The sequence below is a fragment of the Alosa sapidissima genome, chromosome 3 (assembly GCF_018492685.1).
Source record: "Alosa sapidissima isolate fAloSap1 chromosome 3, fAloSap1.pri, whole genome shotgun sequence".
Taxonomy (NCBI): domain Eukaryota; kingdom Metazoa; phylum Chordata; class Actinopteri; order Clupeiformes; family Clupeidae; genus Alosa; species Alosa sapidissima.
In genome coordinates this window covers 1285242-1306506 of record NC_055959.1, presented here as the reverse complement: position 1 = coordinate 1306506, position 21265 = coordinate 1285242, and the positions used below count along the sequence as shown (strand labels likewise).

At 42.4% G+C, this 21265-nt stretch overlaps 1 protein-coding gene across 2 annotated transcripts; it reads left to right on the top strand.

Moving 5' to 3' along the window:
- The first annotated feature begins 9 nt into the window (after positions 1 to 9).
- LOC121705368 lies at positions 10 to 19775 on the top strand. 2 transcript variants are annotated; one of them, XR_006030777.1, is made up of 14 exons: positions 10 to 1027; positions 1197 to 1295; positions 1617 to 1750; positions 2679 to 2732; positions 2974 to 3013; positions 3104 to 3292; positions 4662 to 4859; positions 5129 to 5268; positions 6223 to 6285; positions 13559 to 13683; positions 13964 to 14076; positions 17953 to 18027; positions 18852 to 18992; positions 19186 to 19775. XR_006030777.1 is itself a non-coding variant. In XM_042086308.1 (14 exons), the coding sequence occupies exons 1-14, from the start codon at positions 406 to 408 to the stop codon at positions 19264 to 19266; spliced, it is 2070 nt and encodes a 689-aa protein (XP_041942242.1). In that variant the 5' UTR covers positions 11 to 405; the 3' UTR covers positions 19267 to 19775. The 2 variants fall into 2 exon arrangements, 1 of the variants encoding a protein (XP_041942242.1); XM_042086308.1 differs by having other exon boundaries at positions 11 to 1027; positions 13964 to 14072.
- Positions 19776 to 21265: the final 1490 nt, after the last annotated feature.

The following is a 21265-nucleotide window of genomic DNA, read 5'->3' as shown; positions in this document are numbered from 1 at the left end:
TTTTCCGGGAGAAACAAAACAGCACGACAGGATTCCGGAAAAAAAAGAAAATATATATATATATATAGGCTATACATTTTTAAAAAGTCAGTTGAAAGATGCATTGCAGGTGCAGAGAGCCATGCACTCTAAAAAATGTGGGGTTTACATTTGAACTGCAAAGAGGAAAACTTTGAGATCACGGAATTTAATCCACTTCCGGTAACAAGTTCGCAATGTGTTCGCTGTATGCGCTTCTGCCAAATCACTTTTTATCAAACAAGGATTTTGTAAGGGGCTAACGTTAATGTTACTTCACATGTAACCACGGTGGTTTGAGTGCTGATAGGCCTATCTGTTCAGTCTAGATTACATGCAACGTATCTCCAGGATTTGCAATGAAAGAGCGATACTAGGGTATGAGGCATGCGGTCCGAGTTCAGAATCCTTCTCTGTGGGGGCACCGGGGTTGGAAAGAGTGCGGTGGGCAACACCATTCTGGGCAGCAAGCAGTTTGTTTCTGGAACCAGACCTCATCCAGTCACGCAAACGTGTGAAACGCGAACCACTGCAATCCGCGGAAAGAAAATCATTGTTATTGATACACCAAGTACGGAGGAGCCTGAGCTGAGAGCTGAATTTCAGCGTTGCCTCAGTTCGTCCGAGGCACTACCCGTAATCTTTCTTCTTGTCACTCCACTGGGGTTTCATGGAGGCAAAGCCTTGAGAGTTCTGGATACTCTACAAACAATCTTCCCAGAGCGCGAGGTTGATCAGTTCACCGTCGTGTTGTTTACAGGTGGAGATAGGCTCGAAGAGCTTGGTCAAATACATAAAGAGAGTGAGGGGGACAGCAAAATACAAAAACTTTTAACTCGCTGTGGCAATAGGCAGCACACATTCAATAATGAAGTCGACGACCAGGCGCAGGTACTGCAGCTCGTCGCCAAAATCAACAGGTTGCTGCATCAGAGCATAAATTGCCCTTCAAATAAAGAGGCCAACAACACGAAGGCAAAGAAAAGGAGTGTGGAAGAAGCAGAAGAAGGTTAGTGTTGTTTATTCCTGTGTTGTTTTCTGTGCTGTATCACTGTAGGTTAGTTATCATCTTTAGTTTCAGCTGTAGTTAAAATTAGTGTGTTGACTGGGGGTAGTGGTATTTGTGACAAGTTTATTGCATTTTATTTTTTGCAAATGCCTTCCCCCCTGTATCTTAGAGGAGAATGACATCTGGAACTGGCCAAACTACAAGACAGAGCTTCCTGTTGAGTGTGGGACTATGAAGGGTGTGCTTCACAGGGAAAAGATGGCTAAAGGTATGATTAGGCTACTGGCTTGTTTTAATAGACAGCGCAAAGATAAGCCCCTGATGTTCTCCCACAAAGAGCTGAGGGGTATACTATGAAATGAGGTTACTTGCTTACCCTGGTACCTTTGGTATTTACTGTTGATCTCAAAACGATGTCACTTTACATGCAGAGAAGTGTTCTTTTGGAGATCAGCAGTTACTCCCAAAGTTACCAGGGTAAGCCAGTAATCTTGCTTTGCTCTATAAAAAGTTTTCGGGCCATTGCATTTGCATGGTTTGATCGATCCAATATCTTTCTTTCTTTAACAAACAAAATATTTCATTGTAGGAGAAAAGTGCATTGAAGTCGATGGCAGCTGGTTTACTCCGACAAAATTTGAGGTATTTGCAGGGAAGGGTTCTTGCAAGAAGTGGAAGCAGACTATCCGTTGCCAAAATATCCCACTGGCAGAACTCATTCAGGTAAAGTCAAGGGGTAAACTTAATTTCTACATTTCTATTTCTGTTTTGGTCTCAGAACTAGAAATACAGGAAATAAACAGGCCTGTCTCTGTCCGGTCTCCCCTGTATTGTAGAGCAGTTTTTTCTCAAAGTGTGGTCCGGTGGCCACTGGTGGTCTGTAAGCTATCCCAAGTGGTCCGCGAGTAGACGTGGTAAAATATAATAGATGAGTTGTTAGCAATATTGAACCAACTTGTATAAGTAAGTAAGTATATACTCTTTTGATCCTGTGAGGGAAATTTGGTCTCTGCATTTATCTCAATCCTGACACAGTGAGCTGCCTGCAACAACAGCAGCGCTCGGGGAGCAGTGAGGGGTTAGGTGCCTTGCTCAAGGGCACTTCAGCCGTGCCTACTGGTCGGGGTTGGAACTGGCAACCCTCCAGTTACAAGTCCGAAGCGCTAACCAGTAGGCCACGGCTGCCCCATGTATGTAAATCCAAACAGTTCTCCAGCACTGCCTATGTAAGCTATGCCAGTTTGAATCATATGAATCCTCTGACACAATAAGCAAGGTGCAAAGACTGATTGTCTGATTGACCAAGGTGGTTCAGTGAGTAGGCCTATTGTGTAATATACTGTTGGACTAGGTCTACTCTTTTTTTTTTTTTTTTTTTTTTTTTTTTTTTATAGCTAGGTGGTCCGTGAGGTTTTTTTACTGGTTAAGTGGTCCTTGGTCTGAAAAAGTAAAAAAAAAAAACACTGGTGTAGAGTGTGTTCGATAAATAAAGTTGTGCTGGGATATACACACCATAGGTTTTTAAAAGTGCCAGGGTGAGGATCTTGCAGGACTGCAGGGAACATTGTTGGGCATGCATGTACACTTTTTTATTTTATTGTAAAATTAATTTAATCGGGAGAAAGCAGTCTAACATCTCATTTTCCTACAGGATGGCCATTTGACGTGCCCCACTTTCACAAAAAAAGGGCTCAATGGAGATCAGGTAAGACCGATCTGTAATGCCAACGTGCATCTTTCAAACTCACTTTGACAGCTTTATTTTTCATCATTTGTTATGGCAAGGAATGAATTCTCAGTCTTGATATAATGAGAATAAGACAAAATAATATGTCCTTTAGTACACTTTTTTACTGTTTCATCAGATGAGAATATGAATTCTCATAATTGGATAGTTTCAGCCTTTACCATGTCACACAGATTGTCTGCCTCTTCTTCCCTTTCAGGATGAATTTCCCATGTGGGCCCCTGATGGCTCCCTAATCGGTCAGTATTCATTCAGACAACACAAATGGAAATGTTTGTGTTGCAAGAACTTGGAGTGAAGGTTTTTTTTGTGTGTTGATATGCCTTCAGAAACCGGGGATTTAAAGCTCATACTCACAGGAGTGGAAGGAGAACTCCCAGTCGGAATCCTGGCAGAGAGACTGCTGGGTAAGGATGTCCTCATGGACGACGTCCAGGACACCCTCCAAGACAGTGCGCTGACAGTAACATGTAAAAAGGTAGAGAGGACTTCTCAGAAGAATCACTCACCTCCTTCAGGTATGTCTGTATTTGGAGTTATACTTGTAGGGTTTTCTGTAGGTATTAGTTACATATCCTGTCAGTTATTCGTTGTTGGCTTCCTATAGCAGCCAGAGGTTAATTCAAATCCCTCACTCTGGCCCATAAGGACGCTTACTGCTGTACCTTGCTATCTTATAGTGCGTCTGCTAAGTTGGCCTTCGGTCAACACTAAGAAGTCACAGTCAAGACTCTTTTCTTCTGTGATTCCTCGTAGTGGGAATGATTTACCTAATGCTCTTCGTTCTAGCAATACAAGGATGTTTATTTATTTGTCACATACATCGCAATACTAACGTAAAGCATGTATTGAAATTTCATTTGGTGTTCAGCTTTTTCTGTGCAAGTGTAAAAAAAGAAAGATCATGAACTATTTTAATAAATAGCAAGAGAGAATAAAAAAAGTGCAGTGTGTGTGTACAGTCCATGTTCAAGTGTGTTAAAAAAAAAGTCTCTCTGTTCTGGTCTTGTAGCAGCAGAGACGTTTGCCTGACCTCAGTCTTTTGAAAAGTCCATGATCAGGATGTGAAGAGTCCTTTATGACACTTTGGGCCCTGGTACATAGTCTTTTCTTGTAGGTCTCCTGTAGGGTAGTGAGAGGTGCTCTGATGGAAGTACAGTCTTTGCCTAGATTTCCTCAGTGTGTGCTGGGTGTTAACAGTCCATGTTAGATCGTCAGTGAGGTGTTCTCCCAGGTATTTGTTATAGTCTTGGGATCTTCAAAAAGTGTCTTATGTTGACCTTGTTTCTAACTAATTGATTTTCTTTACAGAGTTGCAATTTGACCATATGACTTTACTATAAACTGTTTTAATATAACATATTTATTTATTTGATATTATGTTTTTAGTTTTATTCTGGTTATGTCAACTCTGTGATAATGTTACCTTTCAAGTCCACAAGATGGCATAAGACCTCTGGGTCACAGCAGAAATTGGACAGGAAACCTGATAAGTGACAAATGTACTGCACTAAGATGGTTGTAGAGTCTCAGAATATATATGAAATGAGCTGTCTGCTTTCAAGTTGAGTGACTTTATTTTGATATTTATAATGGTATTGTAGAGTCAAATCATGATACTTGCTGTGTTGTTAAATGGAAAGAATCACTTTAAAGACATATCATATGGCCCCAGTGTCATGAATGTATTATATAGTTGATTTCATGACAATTCCCACTGTTCATGTTTTATTTATTTTACACCTAGCACCAGCATTTGTCTGCTTGTGTTAGCATAGTTTATGCACAACTAATTGCTTTCAGATGTCTAACTTTCAGTCTTGCCACGCAAGCTGTATATTTCCATTAGGGAATTCCTATGTTCATATCCATATCCTTTTCCTTCAGAGTCCCACAGAAATCCGAAAGTGGAGGCCAAAAAGGAGAACGGAAGTCACAGAAAAAAAGTGTCTCCACTGAAGGAGGATGCGTCAAATAAAAATGGCACTAAGGACAACTTCGATGCTTCCGTCTTTCAGGAGAATTCATTGCCTGTCACTTGTCGAAATGCGAAAGGAGTTCTTCAGAAGGATCGGTTTTCCTCAGGTAAGTGTCTATGACGGCGGGTCTGGGTGTGTGTAGATAGAAAAATGTGCTGGTTCTGAAAATGAAAATTACTTTCCTAATATGTATGAGTTATGGACAATGTTAAAAACTGACCAACAAGTGCAACATAAATTGGTAATGCCAATTTATTGCAAAGTGCAACATAATACTTTGATATAGGAAACAGAATTTTCACTTTCCATCAGACAGTAGCATCTTATCTTGTAGGAATTATAAATGCAAGGAGAGTATTCCTTTGCCTTTCCCAGGGAAAACTGGCAAATGCATCAGGACATCAGGTTGCTGGATGACCCCTGAGGAGTTTGTACAAGAGGGAGCTGGCCTCAAGAGCGGCAAGTGGAGACGGGACATTCACTGCCATGGCCAACCTCTCGGCACCCTTATTGAGGTAAACATGGGCTGAGGCTTAGAGAGCTACTGAATCATGCTGCTCAGAAAGTGGTGTGGTGTGGTGCATCTGGATTTACTCAAAAAGTTCTCAGGCAGAGTCCGTAGTCAGTCAGAAATCTCACAGAGCTTTATTCTTGGTACCGGGGACTCAACGTCGTGTGGCTAACAGGTGTAGTCCGAAGACACAATACAAAGACACTTCTACTTATACCCTCCTGTCAAGCTTACATCTCCATTTGTGGTATATCATATATCATTTTGTGACCATATTACTCAACTCATCAACAGTGGCCACTAACGACCGACATCTGTGGTATTCCCTCGAGGTTGACCTGACCCACCTTAATAATGCAAGAAGCGCCAACTTGCTCGAGCGGAGACGACAGTCCTCTCTCAAGACTATCCCAACAGAAACAGCTTGTATTCCAAAACACCTTGTAAAGGCATACCGCAGATGTTAGTCACAAATCATTATCTTGGTTTCCATGAATAACTTGCTCACAAACAAGACCAAAAGTGTAAATGAGTAAATATAGATAGGGCATATATAGGGTCCTTCATGCACACGCCCCCTTAAGTTTTTTTTTAATTTTTTTTTATTTTTTTTTTACCTTAAAATAACGTTTCCAAAATAATTTAGATGACCCCTAAACTATTAATAGGGCGAACTGTCGCAGGTCTTATCGCTTGTAAAACAGCCATAGGAAGCCCCCCCCCTAAGTTATCTAAGTTATGTTCATACTTTGTTGCAAAAGACGCATATTTAGTTTGTTTATTTTGGCGCTTCTCAACTGTAGGGTTACCCCAAGAGCAATGTTTTTAGTGCTGCTTTAAGTTACTGGGAAATGAATTCTCAGTAGTAATGCAATTCGAGTAGTATTTGAAGAAAACTCAGTATTGCATAATATGTGCAATGTGTAAAATAATTATTGTTTTATCATTCTGATTCCAGAAAATGATTCTACAACTTCATTCTCTGTTTTGTGAGTGTGATGTGTGCAAGTCTGAAGACCCAGTAAGTAAATCTATCAATAATAATGATTTTGTGTAAATGTCTTATGTGTCTTATTTCATCTACAGTGTTTCCCACAGAATTGAATTGTATTTGTGGTGGTAGGTGAAGGGGGTGTGGGGGGGTTCTGAGTCGGAGTCAATAAGAGGAATAGCCCATAGTTATACTTGCCTTGCATGAGAAGTCGATATTTCGAAGTAGCTGTAACTTTATAGTGTGCTAACCTCGCCTCGACAACCCAACAGTATTCTAACAGTATTCTATTCTAAAGAATTTTATCCCATTTCAATAGTACAACATAGAAAATCATTGCGTGGTGGTCAGTTTTGATACTGTCAAGTCAAGTCGGCTTTTATTGTCAATTTCTTTACATGCACTGGTCATACAAAGAATTGAAATTTCGTTTCTTACTTTCCCATGCAGACATAGACATGCTTTAAATACAGACATAGACATACTATAGACATAGCCATAGACAATAAACATTAAATTAAAGTGCAAGACTGAAATATAGAACATGTATGTATCAAAATAGAAATATAGGACATATATATAAAAAAAAAATAGAGGTAGTTGTGTTGTATATTTATATAGTCTTAACAGTTACATGAAGTTTAAACTTGTGCTTGTGTGACCTGTATATTTACATTGATATGCAGTATGCAGTAATTTCAAGTATAATCAGGCTTGATCAAAGTCAAAGTCAGCTTTATTGTCAATTTCTTCACATGTTCCACATACAAAGAGATCGAAATTACGTTTCTCACTATCCCACGGTGAAGACAAGACATATTTTACCAATTTAAGTCCACAGACAAACATAACATTCAAGTAAACAAAAAAGTAAGTAAATAAGTAAATAAGAGGGCACATATAATAATGAAAAAATAAGAGCAGCAAAATTTGGTTGAAATTGTGCATAGACAGTCAATAAAATACTAGTGCAAAGTCAGGCCAATAAAGGCTTGGGTAGTTCTGTTTGACCTAAGTAAGAAAGAAAGTGGCATAGTGGTGCAAGTTATGTAAGAGCAGCAGAAGTGTTGTGTTTTCAGGACAACAACACCAAGTTGTAAAGTGTGCAAGTGTGCAAGTGGAGTAGTGCAGGCGGCCATTGTGGGTCCAATGTCCAGGATGTTATGTAGCTGAGGGTGGAGGGGGGAGAGGAGGGAGAGAGTTCAGCATCCTTACAGCTTGGTGTATGAAGCTGTTGGTGAGTCTGGTAGTGCGGGAGCGCAGGCTTCTGTACCTCTTCCCAGAGGGCAGTAGATCAAACAGATTGTGAGCGGGGTGACTTGCATCACTCACAATTTTGGTCGCCTTGCGGGTGAGGTGGGTGGTGTAAATGTCCTTCAGGGAGGGGAGTGAAGCACCAATAATCCTTCCAGCTGTGTTCACTATGCGCTGCAGGGCTTTCCTGTTGTATTCAGTGCAGCTTCCGCCCCACACAGCGATACAGCTGGAGAGGATGCTCTCAATGGTGCCTCGGTAGAATGTGGTCATGATGGCTGGTGGAGCACTTGCTCGCCTGAGTTTCCGCAGGAAGTACAGGCGGCGCTGAGCTCTCTTCGCCAGTGATGCAGTGTTGGTGGTCCAGGAGAGGTCTTCACTGATGTGCACCCCCAGGAATTTGGTGCTGCTCGCTCTCTCCACCACAGCACCGTCGATGGTCAGTGGCAGGTGTTGGGTGTGACCTCTCCGGAAGTCAACAACAATCTCTTTGGTCTTGCTGACGTTCAGCAGGAGGTTGTTGTCCCTGCACCACGTGGTCAGATGGTCGACCTCCAACCTGTATTGAGTCTCGTCGCCCTTGGTGATGAGACCCACCAGAGTTGTGTCGTCAGCAAATTTCACTATGTGATTGTTGCTGTAGGTTGCAGTGCAGTCATGCGTCAGCAGGGTGAAGAGCAGCGGACTGAGCACGCAGCCTTGGGGGGCCCCTGTGCTCAGTGTGATGCTGCTTGAGGTATTGTTGCCAACACGTACTACTTGGGGCCTCTGACAGAGGAAGTCCAGTAGCCAGTTGCAGAGGTAGGTACTGAGTCCCAGTTTGTCAAGTTTGCAGATGAGTTGTTGTGGTATTATGGTGTTGAATGCAGAACTGAAGTCTATAAACAGCAATCTCACATATGAGTCTCTTTTTTCCAGGTGGGTGAGGGCTGGGTGGAGGGCAGAGCAGATTGCATCCTCTGTAGACCGCTTGGCTCGGTATGCAAACTGGAAGGGGTCCAGGGTGGGGGGGAGAATGGCTTTTGATATGTGACATGACAAGCCGCTCAAAGCACTTCATGATGATGGGTGTCAGTGCCACAGGGCGGTAGTCATTGAAGCAGGAAGGAGCAGTTTTCTTCGGCACAGGTATGATGGTGGCAGCTTTGAAACATGATGGGACGATGGCTTGCTTCAGGGAAGTGTTAAAGATGTCTGTGAAGACATCCTTAAGCTCCCCTGCGCAGTCCTTCAGCGCACGACCTGGGATGTTGTCTGGACCTGTTGCCTTACGGGTGTTGATGGCAGCAAGTGTCCTCTTCACGCTGTCGGCAGAGAGGCACAGGGGCTGCTCATGTAGAGGGGGATGGGTCTTCTGTGGGCAGGTGCTGTTTTGTGCTTCAAAGCGAGCAAAGAAGCGGTTCAGGTTGTTGAGCAGAGGGATGTTGCTCTCACAGCTCTGTGGCGCGGGCTTGTAGTCTGTGAGGGCCTGAATGCCCTGCCATAGGCTTTGTGCGTTCCTGCTGTCTTTGAAGTGGGTGGTTATCTTGTGAGTGTATTCCTTTTTTGCTTCCTTGATGCCACGGGACAGGTTGGCTCTCGCTGTTTTCATGCCAGCTTCATCCCCAGCTCTGTAGGCTTTGTCTCTGGCCCTCAGCAGCCTGAGGACATCCCCTGTCAGCCATGGCTTCCAGTTAGCCCGAGTGATGATGTCTTTTGTGTGGGTCACATCATCGATGCACTTGGTGATGTAAGAGGTTACAGTGTCTGTATACTCCTCTATACTCTGATGTGAAGCAGCAACACGTTAGGCTGCGCAGTCACAGTGCAGTTCCACAGGGCGGTGTTTGGGGGGGGGGGGGGGGGGGTTAGGGTAGACAGGATCCTAGTTTCCTAGGTTCCTGGCTGGCTGGTGGGTGGGGGGGGGGGCTGTCAGTGATGGGAGAGTGGGTAGAGTGTTCAGCATCCTGATTGCTTGGTGGATGAAGCTACTTGCCAGTCTGGTGGTGCGGGAGCGGAGGCTCCTGTACCGCTTTCCAGAGGGCAGGAGGCTGAACAGTTCGTGTGCAGGGTGGGTTGTATCCTTGACAATCATTAGTGCTTTGCGGGTGAGGCGGGTGGTGTAAATGTCCTGCAGGGAGGGGAGTGGTGCTCCAATGATCCTCTTAGCTGTGTTAACAGTGCGCTGGAGGGTCTTCCTGTTCTGATCTGTGCAGCTTCCGCCCCACACTGTGATGCTGCTGGAGACGATGCTCTCGATGGTCCCTCTGTAGAATGTAGTCATGACAGGAGGCGTGGCACTTGCCTTCTTCAATTTGCGCAAGAAGTAGAGACGCTGCTGGGCTTTCTTCGCCAGTGATGCTGTGTTGGTGGTCCAGGAGAGGTCGTCGCTGATGTGCACCCCCAGAAATTTTGTGCTGCTCACTCTCTCCACAGCATCTCCGTCGATGGACAGTGGTGGCAGTTGTTTGTGGCCTCTCTGAAAGTTGACAACAATCTCCTTGGTCTTGCTGACATTTAGCAGGAGGTTGTTGTCTTTGCACCATTTAGCCAGCAGGTCTACTTCTTCTCTGTAGTGAGCCTCATCGCCCTTAGTGATGAGGCCCACCAGTGTTGTGTCGTCCGCAAACTTCACCAGATGGTTGGAGCTGTGAGTGGTTGTACAGTCATGTGTTAGCAGTGTGAAGAGCAGGGGGCTGAGCACACACCCTTGAGGGGCCCCCGTGCTCAGGGTCAGAGTGCTTGAGGTGTTGTCCCCGACACGTACTGCTTGTGGTCTCTGCAACAGGAAATCCAGCAGCCAGTTGCAGAGGGAGGTACTGAATCCTAGCTTGTCCAGTTTGCTGATGAGTTGTTGTGGTATTATGGTGTTGAATGCTGAACTGAAGTCTATGAACAGCATTCTCACATATGAGTGTGGTGGGCCGCCACAAATTAGTTAATGTATGGGAAACACTGATCTAACTTCTGTCTTACAGAAGATCATAGCACACAAAAACAAAGAATTCATTACACTTAAGTACAGGAGTCACTTCCTTTACCAGACACAGAATAGAGGTTTCAGTGAAGGGGTTTCTGTGAGCTCAAAAGTTGGTTTCAACACAGCACCTAGGACCTAGCAATGAGAGCACAGAATCCCGGGCCACCATATCTCGCATCTGTGGAATATTTCAGAGCAGAGAACATTTCCTGTTACTTCAACATCCATAACACATTGGGCCCTAATTTAGTGATCTAAGAACATAGTATGAAGCGTTGTGATGTGCATAGACGTTTAGAGCGTGTCTGAATTCACTTTTGCTATTTTTCCCATTAAACCAATGACTTCTGCCATTCCCTTTAAGAGCATTAAACCAATGAGCGTGACATCTGCCATTCCCTTTAAGTGCAAGGAGCACAAAATCAAACATCGTGTTGGTATTTTGATGACAAGTGAGCGCATCTCTGCAGAAGAAATCTGCTTGCATGCGAGAGCGTGTAACAGCAGGACACCACTAAAGCTTGCTTTGCTAAAACGTGTGTGTGTGTGTGACAAGCAGAGTGCAGCCCATATGGCTAGTCTGTCTAATAATATGTAAACAATGTGATCAACATGACATGCACAAATAGATAGTTAGAGAGCATCTCAAATGTTGACACTTATTGACTTACTTAATTGGCACTTAATGACACTTATTGTACTATTTCTTAATCTCCTTGTCATGTTGGAGCCAATGCTCTTTGTCTTACCAGCAAATGACATGCATTTCCTGTTAGGATGTCTAGCAGACATTCAATTTTGACGTTCTCTTTGTGTGTTAACCTTTCACCGTAGTTTTAGGCTGACATACCGTACATCCTCTACCACTTCCTCTACTGTAAACTCAAAACCTCATTTGGTTTCCCCAAATCCTTTGTGATTTCTTGATTTAAAAGAGGTGTAGGAGAAATGATGAATAGTCTAATTAATGTATCACTTTAAATTGAAATATACCTCAACAACATCATAATCATTGAAGCAAAGAATTGGTCTGTTTCCTCATTGTGATTGTAGTTACCCCAATCTCTCTCTCTGTCTCTATCTGTCTCTGAATCAAATCAAATCAAATGGTGCTTTATTGGCATGAATGAGTAAAGTCACTGTTGCCAAAGCTACAAGTATAACATGTTAATAATCAACTTTACATAAGTATTGGTATAGAGATAAGATGAAATAATGAAAGGAAAGAAAAAAAATATATAATAATAATAATAATAATAAATATAGCGGCAATGGCGGGCCCGAGCACCTGCGGGCCGCAACCCGTGACATTTCAGAACCCAACAAAGCACCGATGTGGTGCAGTTGTAAAATGTACATATATGATGTGTGTACTATTTGTTTTTGCATGTTATTTTCTGGCACAGTTATTTGCTTGGCCAGGTGGGGGCGCAATGCAAGGCAGGCCCATTGTGTGTCATCATAATCATAATATATATTAACCTGAGAAATTTCAGATTATTCATTTTAAGCAAAGAACATTTCTGATACACTTTTTGGCCAGATGGTGGCCCTATATTAGGCATGTGAATTACACATGTGAATATCATCACAATAATGATATCCAATATTTTGTAAAGTTTCAGATCAACCAATAAAGGCATTACCAATTTCTGGCACATTTTCCTGCTTGGCCAGGTGGTGGTGCTATGCCAGGCAGGCCATAGGGTCTCTGGATATCATCATATTGATAATATCTATTAACCTGAGAAGTTTCAGACCATTCATTCAAAGCATAGAGCATTTCTGGCATATTTCCTGTTTGGCCAGATGGTGGTGCTATGCTAGGCATGTGAATTATATGTGGTAATATAATTACAATGATGATATCCAATATTTCATAAAGTTTCAGATCAATCACTTAAGGCATTGTCCATTTCTGGCACATTTCCTGCTTGGCCAGGTGGTGGCGCTATGCCAGGCAGGCCCATTGGGTGTCTGGATATCATCATAATCATGATATCTATTAACCTGAGAAGTTTCAGACCATTCATTCAATGCACTGTGATTTATGACACATTTTCTGTTTATGTGGTGAGATATTAAAATCATATCAAATATATTACAACATTCCAAAATCCATTCACAATTTAACATCAGCGACATCTTGGCATAATGTTTGCCAAATTTCAAATGAATCTGACAAACCGTCTAGGAGGAGTATGTTCAAATTGATCATGTGACATCAGGATAATTGTCATTCTTTCTGTTGCCAGTTGGTGGCGCTATGCCAAACATGCATTATGGGCATGTGAATATTATCATTAACATGGTCTTTAATGACCTGTGAAATTTAAAACATTTCAAGCCATGCATGGTGAATTATGACACATTTATTGTTTGTGTGGAACGGTATTAAAATTAACAATTTCGCCATTTTGTCAAATTACAACATATCAAAAAAAGGCTTCACAATTTAGAATCAGGAACATCTCGGCATCATGTATACCAACTTTGACATGAATCGGATCAACCGTCTAGGAGGAGTACGTTAAAATTGATCATGTCCACAACGCACAAATTCTCAATTACCTCACTTCCTGTGGGCGTAGCTAATGGCATGTTAATACAAAAGTTGTTGGTTTTTGGGAGTTACATACACCCCCCAAATTTGGTGTGTGTATCTAAAACTATATGCCAACCACAAGTCACAGTGACATAAGGGGGCGCTAGCGAGTCTCTGGGCCATACCCGGGGCCAAGCTTTTTTACCTAGCTGCTTTGTGTGACACCTGATGTGTGTGCCAAATTTCAAGACTTTTCAATTATGTTAACCACCTCAAAATATTTGCCAACCACGGGATCAGTCACCTAAGGCCACGCCCAGGGTCAAGCTCTTGTACCTAACTGCGATGCGTGACCCCTGACGTGTGTGCCAAATTTCAAGAGTTTTCGACCATGTTAACTACCTCAAAAACAGGAAAGCAAAAAAGTGGAATAATAATAATCCTTACAAAAACAATAGGGCCTTGCGCCCTTCGGTGCTCGGGCCCTAATAATAATCTTTCTCTTTCTCTCTCTCTCTCTCTCTCTCTCTCCCTCCCATGTGCAGTCCGACCAGAACAACGATGACCTCTGCTTCATCTGCTGCCAAGACACTGAGTTGGTATGCTGCGATGGCTGTCCGCGGTCGTTCCACCACGCATGTCACCTACCCTCACTGGATCAGAACCTTGGGTGAGTCTTCTAGTCCCAATTGTCCTGCTGTGAGGTTGTAATGTAAGAATGCACACACGTCTAGATATTATAACAGGTAGCACGCGGGGAAGATACATATAGGATGTGTTAATGTTTCAATGTTAATGCTTTGTTGTCTTCCTGAGTCTTAATGTTTTGTCCTTGTACGTCATTATATGCCATATCTACTGTATATACTTGGCAACAGCCACATGCATGTTTGAATTGCGTTTTTGTGCATGTGAATATCTGTATTCGTATGCTGGTCTCCCCAAAACAGAGACCGGTGGATGTGCACCTTCTGCATAGTGGAGAAGGCCAAAGAGTTCTGCCATCGCACAAAGACTCTGGAGGAGGCCCTAGACGGCAGCATCTTACCCAACATGCTGGTGAGTAAGTTGGCTAACATCTTTGAGCTCAATCACATTCGTCTGGCCGGCTAACGTCATAGCCAAAGCCTGTTTGTTTTCACCAAGTTACCTCTGGTTGCTTTATGCTATTTATTTTATTCTTTTTTTATTATTATTATTGGGGGCCAAGCAGCGAAGCTGCGAAGGCACCCATTGTGATTCTATGATTTCTTATTATTATACTTTCTTCCGCCATGGGAGTCTATGGCAGCCCATAGAACCGTCTGGTAAAAAGTTGTGAAATTTGGCACATTGATTGGGGACAGGCCAAAAATTAATTGCACCAAGTTTCATGCCGGCACCTCCAGCGCTCTAGCGCCACCAACAGGCCAAAGTTGGACGTGCGTTCACGCACGTAACTTTTGACCTGTTGATCCGATTTTGAAAAATGAGGTACCGTTGGAATCCTTGGACCAAGCCGAGTTCAACGCACCCTATGACGTCATTTTCCGCCATGATGGATTTTCCGCCATTTTGGATTTTATCGAAAGTGAAACTAAAGTTTCACGCCTCACATAGTTTGTCCGATTTTAACGAAACTTAATACATATGATCTTCAGACCAATCCGCACAAAAGTTATCGATTTTTGTCTTCGGAACTAAAACCGTTCGCCCGTAACAACCAATCAAAATATGCGGCGAAGCCGCCAAACAGGAAGTGAGCTCATATCTCAGCAACCCTTTCATCTGTCATAACCAAACTTAGTACATGGACTTATATCCCCATCTGTAGAGCACTCAAAAAATCTGGTGACCTTTGACCTCTAGGGGGCGCTGTAATTAGCGAAAATGCATTTTGGCCTGTAGCTGTTGATGTGTTTGGAATTAAAACATACTAGTGGTGTCTGGTAGTACTTTTGGATGTCCTTAGGCTGACCCAGGCCAACTTGTGATGTCAACATAATTGATTCGGCCGCCATATTGAATTTAATCAAAAACACTAAAAAGTTTTCACTGGTCACAAATTTCATCTGACTTTAACCAAAATTGGCTCAGACCATCTTCAGACCATGCCTTATCAGTGTTTAATTTTCTGGAACGATTGACAAAAGCGTTCACCCGTAACAGCCAATCGAAATTGGTGGCGAAGCCGCCAAACAGGAAGTGATTTCATATCTCAGCAACGCTTTCATGTATCAAAACCAAACTTAGTACATGTACCTCAGACCCCATCGGGAGGACGCTCAAGAAATTTGGTGACATTTGACCTCTAGGGGGCACCGTAATTGACAAAAATGCATTTTGGCCAGTAGTTGCTGATGCGCATTATTTTGCAATGGAAGTCAATGGCAGCCCATAGAACCGTCTGGTAAAAAGTTATAACATTTTGCACACTAATTGGGGACAGTCCAATAATTCATTTCACCAAGTTTCATGCCGGCACCTCAAGCGCTCTAGCGCCACCAACAGGCCAAAGTTGGACTTGTGTTCACGGACGTAACTTTTGACCTGTTGACCCGAATGGCAAAATGAGGTATCATTGGAATCCTTGGGCCAAGCCGAGTTCAACACACCCTATGACGTCAATTCTTGACCTCTATGTTTAAATCACAGCAAGTGTGATCATATCTCAGTCAATCTTTTATTTTTGATGTGAAACTGATGACAGCAAGTTCCATCTAGTTCATTCTAATGTGTGCGTGCAAGGGTGGGACGGGGTGGGATGGGCAGAGGCGGTTGCGGCGGTGGGCTGGCTGGGGGAGGGGGCTGCGACACTCAGCCCTGGTTCAGCCCCACAAAATCAGTTATGTTTTGATGTGAAACTTGACCTTGTAACTTAGCCAATCTTGGGTTGTATGGCATGGAACTTGCTGTGACTGCTTAACCCTTAAGAACGTAACTATCCGTAAAAGCGTACCGTCACACTTTTGTGTTTGGAATGTTGCTACATAAGTATTCTAATTGCTGCTTAACAATGGGCTACCACTGTTTGGCTAACATGGGCTGACATTGTACATTCTCAAAGTCAAAAATGGTCTCTCGCAAATCACTTTGCCACTACCATTTTGTTATGTCCACATTTTGCAGATCTAGTTTATATTATGATTGTGTGGTCGGGCTATACTGTACATGACAAAATCCACGGAAGTGGCAAGTATTGGGAAGACGTTTATTTACAGGAGGCTACAAATGTTTCTAGCTTCACTGCCATTTATTGCCATATTTCTGAATGTCAGTCATTACACCAAGCACAATAAAACAAGCAAAATGAGTGATTTTTCTAAATTAAATGATGATGTTATTCAGTGTTTAGTCAAATCTCATGGCCACTGAAAAGATGAAAATCAAAATGACCGCGAAATGTACGGAATGCTGGAAACAAACATCGTTCATTCACGAGCTATGAAGCTTTCAGTAACGCACGGCTCAGGAAACCTAGTTTGCTACATTCATGACATTAAAACTCGCACAAGAAATGCACATACATCTTTATCTTGTCCCATTATAATCACAGCTTTATTTGCGCAATAGCAGTGCATCCATCAAGTCCGTCAATGCAAAACATTACAGCGACCGGCATCTCGAAGTTCATTCATTCAGAAAACATTCGTAGTATTTACAGACGCTATACAATTTCATCGATAATATTAGTCATGGCACATTTGAAAAGGCGTCAGCTTACTGATGAAGAGATCAGGGTTATTTTTACATCTAATGACGACTCTGATGTGGACATTGAACATCCGTCTGAGGTAAGAGCAGAGATATTTGCGTGTCCTGTTATTCTCGTGACAATTGTAACACGTTGTCAGCGCGACTTCATTTGCGTAATCAGGTGCATGCATGCAACACATGTGATCACATGATGAAAGCATGTGTGTGTGTGGTACTTTGCAATATTCACGTGAAATAAAACAGACCAGGGGCCTCATGTACAAAGCTTGCATACGCACAAAAATGCTGCGTACGTCACTTCTCACGCTCACGTGCGGATGTACGAAGGCTGACTTGAACGTGAGAATGTGAGGTCCTCCACGCAAACTTCATGTCTGGCGTAGGCCTACGCACATTTCCAATGTGTATCGTCAGTTGGCGACACTTAGAGGCAATGCAGCGCAACAACATTAGTTGATCGCGAGTCTAGGCCTTTATTTGCACAGTATATTGTGAAACGTGGGTTATTAAAAATGATAACACTTCGAAAGTAGTTGACCTTTGACCTGTAGGGGGTGCTGCAATTAGCAATATTGCATTTTGATCTGTAGTTGCGATGTGTTTTATCGATCTTTTATTTTTGGATGTGAAACAGATGACAACATATTCCATCCAGTTCATTCTAATGCGTGCGTGGTAGGGCGGGGCAGGACGGGGTGGGACGGACAGGGGTGATTAGGTGGGGGGGCTGGCTGGCGGAGGCGGTGGCAATACTCAGCCCTGTTTCAGCCCTACAAAATCAGTTATGTTTGATGTGACACTTGTTGAAAGTGTTGATCGCGACTGTCTGCTGAGTTCTATCTTGTCGCCGTGGCTAGTCCGGCCTATTCTGCTTGGCCCCCTCATTGCTGCTTGCAGCTATATTTTATTTATTATTATTATTATTATTATTATTATTATTATTATTTTAGTTTTAGGTTTTTATTATTATATATTATTATAATTTGTGCATTTGCAGCATTTCCTAAAATGCTTTGCATGTGTTTTGAAATTGATGGCAATATTTTCTGAATTTGCATGTGTTGTTTTGTGATTTTCTGCACATTTGGCTCTTCAGAGCTATCGAATTTGTGAGTGCCGAAATACTCTGCCATTGATAGATTAAGAGATTAGATTAATTCAATGAAATGAAACATTGTGCTGTGCTGATTGGGTGGGTTTGTCAGTGTTATTGATTATGTGTTCTTGTCTGTCATATTTGTAGCACTGCCAATATCTACTTCTGTATCTGTTGAAAGAAGACAAGGAGCTCATCTTCATGCAGGACCCTTGTCTCACTGTAAGTGTTCTTTGCCTTGGGTTACTCCTTTATTGTGTGTGTGTGCGTGCATGCAGCATTTGTCTTTAGGCAATGCATATGGCCAGGTAAGTCTGTATGATGTCATATCAATGAATTAATTAGTTACTTAGACCAAAATGATGACCTAATGTGAGTGGGAACTTTAAAGATGACACTAGGGCCGGCCCATGGTTCCGGGGATCTGAGGAACAACGCCACCAGAAATCCACTGAGGGAGAGTGAGCCTCAGCCTCAAAAATGTACAGCACCTTTAAACACATGCCGTTCTTCTGTACGTGTCTCCAAGAGTCTTCACTATTAGAGTATTCACTATTTCTTTTTCCTTTAGTTTCAAAGGTCTATCCATAGTTTTGACAACGAGGAGAAAAATATTTAAGCAAAGAGATTATTGTTGGGGTGTGATGCTCTATTCAAGAGGGTGACCTCAGATCCCCTTTTAATACAGAATTATGTTTTTGGTCTTATTTTATTTTTATTTATCTTATCTATTTTCTTGTCGCTGCTACTAATGCTGTCTTGCCACAAATAATCACACTTAGTTTGTGTAGATGTATGGCCTTTGTGTAGATGTATGGTCTTATTGTTATGACTTATTAGCTAACCTTTTCTTTGTTCAGCACTTTGGCTCAACCCCTGTTGTTTTTAAATGTGCTATAAATGACTTGACTTGACCTATCTCCTCTCTCTCTCAGGGTTCAAGTCCATTTGAATCCGTTTGAATCCATTTTAATTCAGTTTTGGTTAAGTTTGAGCTGATGCATCTGATGTTTAAATTAATCAAAACAAATATTTGTCTGTTACAGTTTGACAACTATGCTGCTGTCATCAGCAAGCCCATGTGGATAGACAAGATTATCAAGAAGCTTCGGGGAGAGTACAGCAAAGTGGGAGAGTTTGTTGCTGATGTGCGGCTCATCTTTAAGAACTGCACAACGTTCAATAAGGTGTGTGTGTGTGCGTGCGTGTGTGTCACCTAAAGTTGATCTGTAGAATGTTCTAGACGTCAAGTGCGTACAACTCAGATGAAGTATTGTGTGCTAACAAACAATTCTTGCAACCATTTTATGGTATGTTGTACATTTGCAAATATTATTGATTTTTTTTACCTCCTCACATTCTCTCTCCTGTTCCCAACAGAACAATGAGTATGGGAAAATGGGAGCCAGACTGAAGGATCTATTTGAAAAGAAGTTCAAATGGGTCTTCAGCATTAAATAGCTGCATTCTTTACTGAGTATGTCGCAGGATCACTCCACTCACTGGGACAAGAGTGGCGCAAAGGTGGTTACCGTGGGCACCAGTTTCCACCTTGTGATAATCTGCATAACTGTGCAGGATGTTTTGCTACATGGGACATTTGCTGCTCCGCTGTAGCTATGAGACACAGAGTGTTTTGGTGTAAAGCATGAAGCTCTTGGCAGTGCATCTCTGATGCCAAATTGATTGCGAGTCTTGATTTGGACTATGGATATCCCAGTAGAAATGTTTTGTCTGTCAGTGTTAATCATGATTTTAAATGGTTAGTGTCATTAACTTGGTGGCTTACATCTTGGAATTCACAGAAAGATCCTATTTTAGCTGTGGCTGACTTTTGGTAGAAAGGTAGGCCTATATTCTTGCAGGATGCAATAATTTATCTATCAAGTCATCTAAGTAAGTTTATGCATGGTCTCTAAAGAAATCCAAAGTTGAAACTGGAAAATAAACTGTCTACATTCAGGGAGATACATCAATGTTTTTTTATTATTATTATTATTATTATTATTATTATTCTTTTCTAAGTGTTTTTTATTTGTCACTGGAATTTGAAGGTAGAACACATGACCACTTAAAATAAAATAAGCTCAAGAATTTTGTGGAACTGTCATCGTTATATACTTAAAACAATTATGCAAAGAGCCAAGATATGTCTGCCTTACCTAAAGCAATACTCGCCTCCATGAATGATGAAATAGGCTATCCCTCAACAATAGATAGATAGATAGATAGATACGTTATTGATCCCCAGGGGAAATTCAAGGTCTCAGTAGCATACAGACAACACACACACACATTCATTAACAGCAGAAAAGTAATTAAAGTATATAATATAAAAACACAACTAAGCAATAAGGACAGTCGAAGATAAAGAATATACTAAAATACAAATTATACTAACTAACACTTAATCTAAATCAATTCTAAAAACAGTATCCCCATAGTGGTGATTAATCAATCAGAGGCGCTTGCAATGACTGAGGCAGGGACTGAGCCTGTGATCCTCTGTGCATAGTAAGGTAAGGTAAGGTGCTCTGTGTGAGTGAGTGCAATGGTGATAGTGTTCATGGTGATAGTGCAAATGAGTAAGTCCAACAGTGCAACAATGCAGAAATAAAGTCTATATATCTACATATTTAACTATTTTAAGAAAAGGTATAAGTGTGGCCACAGTTCGGCTGTGGTATGGAGGGATGCAAACAGGGAGCACGCAAACAGTGAGGCAGAAAGACCGTGGTAAAAGTGGCTAGTGGTAAAAAGTGGCTAATGGACAGACAGTATCCAAACATGGAGGGGGTGAAGAGGCAGACAGACTATGCAGAGAAGTCTATCTCTCCTCTTCCCTTAAGTGAAGCATTGAACAGTTCAATGGCCCTGGGGATAAATGACTTTCTCAGTCTGTCTGTTGTGCAAGGCAGTGAGCGAAGTCTCCAGCTGATCAGGCTCTTCTGCTTAACAATAGTGCTGTGGAGTGGGTGACACTCATTGTCCAAGATGTTGATCAGTTTGTTCAGGGTCCTTTTGTCAGATAGTGAAGTGATGCACTCCAGTTCAGCTCCCACTACAGAGCCAGCTTTCCTTACCAGCCTGTCAATTCGCCCCGCATCATTCTTCCTTGTGCTTCCTCCCCAGCATACTACTGCATAGAAGAGGATGCTTGCAACAACAGACTGGTAGAACATCCTGAGGAGCTTGCTGCACACATTGAGGTACCGCAGCCTCCTCAGGAAGTACAGCCTGCTCTGCCCTTTCTTGTAGAGTGCATCAGTGTTGGCTGACCAGTCCAGTTTATTGTCCAGGTGGAGACCCAGATACTTGTAGGTGCTTACCACCTCCACATTGACCCCATCAATGTGGACTGGTAGCAGAGTGGGCTTAGACCTGAGGAAATCCACCACCATCTCCTTGGTCTTTGAAGTATTGAGTTGGAGATGATTGAGTTTGCACCATTGCACAAAGT

Coding starts and splice junctions, on each gene's coding strand:
- LOC121705368 (XM_042086308.1), top strand. CDS start 406: ATGCGGTCCGAGTTCAGAATCCTTCTCTGTGGGGGCACCGGGGTTGGA. Junction 1,296..1,616: donor CAGGGAAAAGATGGCTAAAG/GTATGATTAGGC, acceptor ATTTCATTGTAG/GAGAAAAGTGCATTGAAGTC. Junction 13,684..13,963: donor TCACTGGATCAGAACCTTGG/GTGAGTCTTCTA, acceptor TCCCCAAAACAG/AGACCGGTGGATGTGCACCT.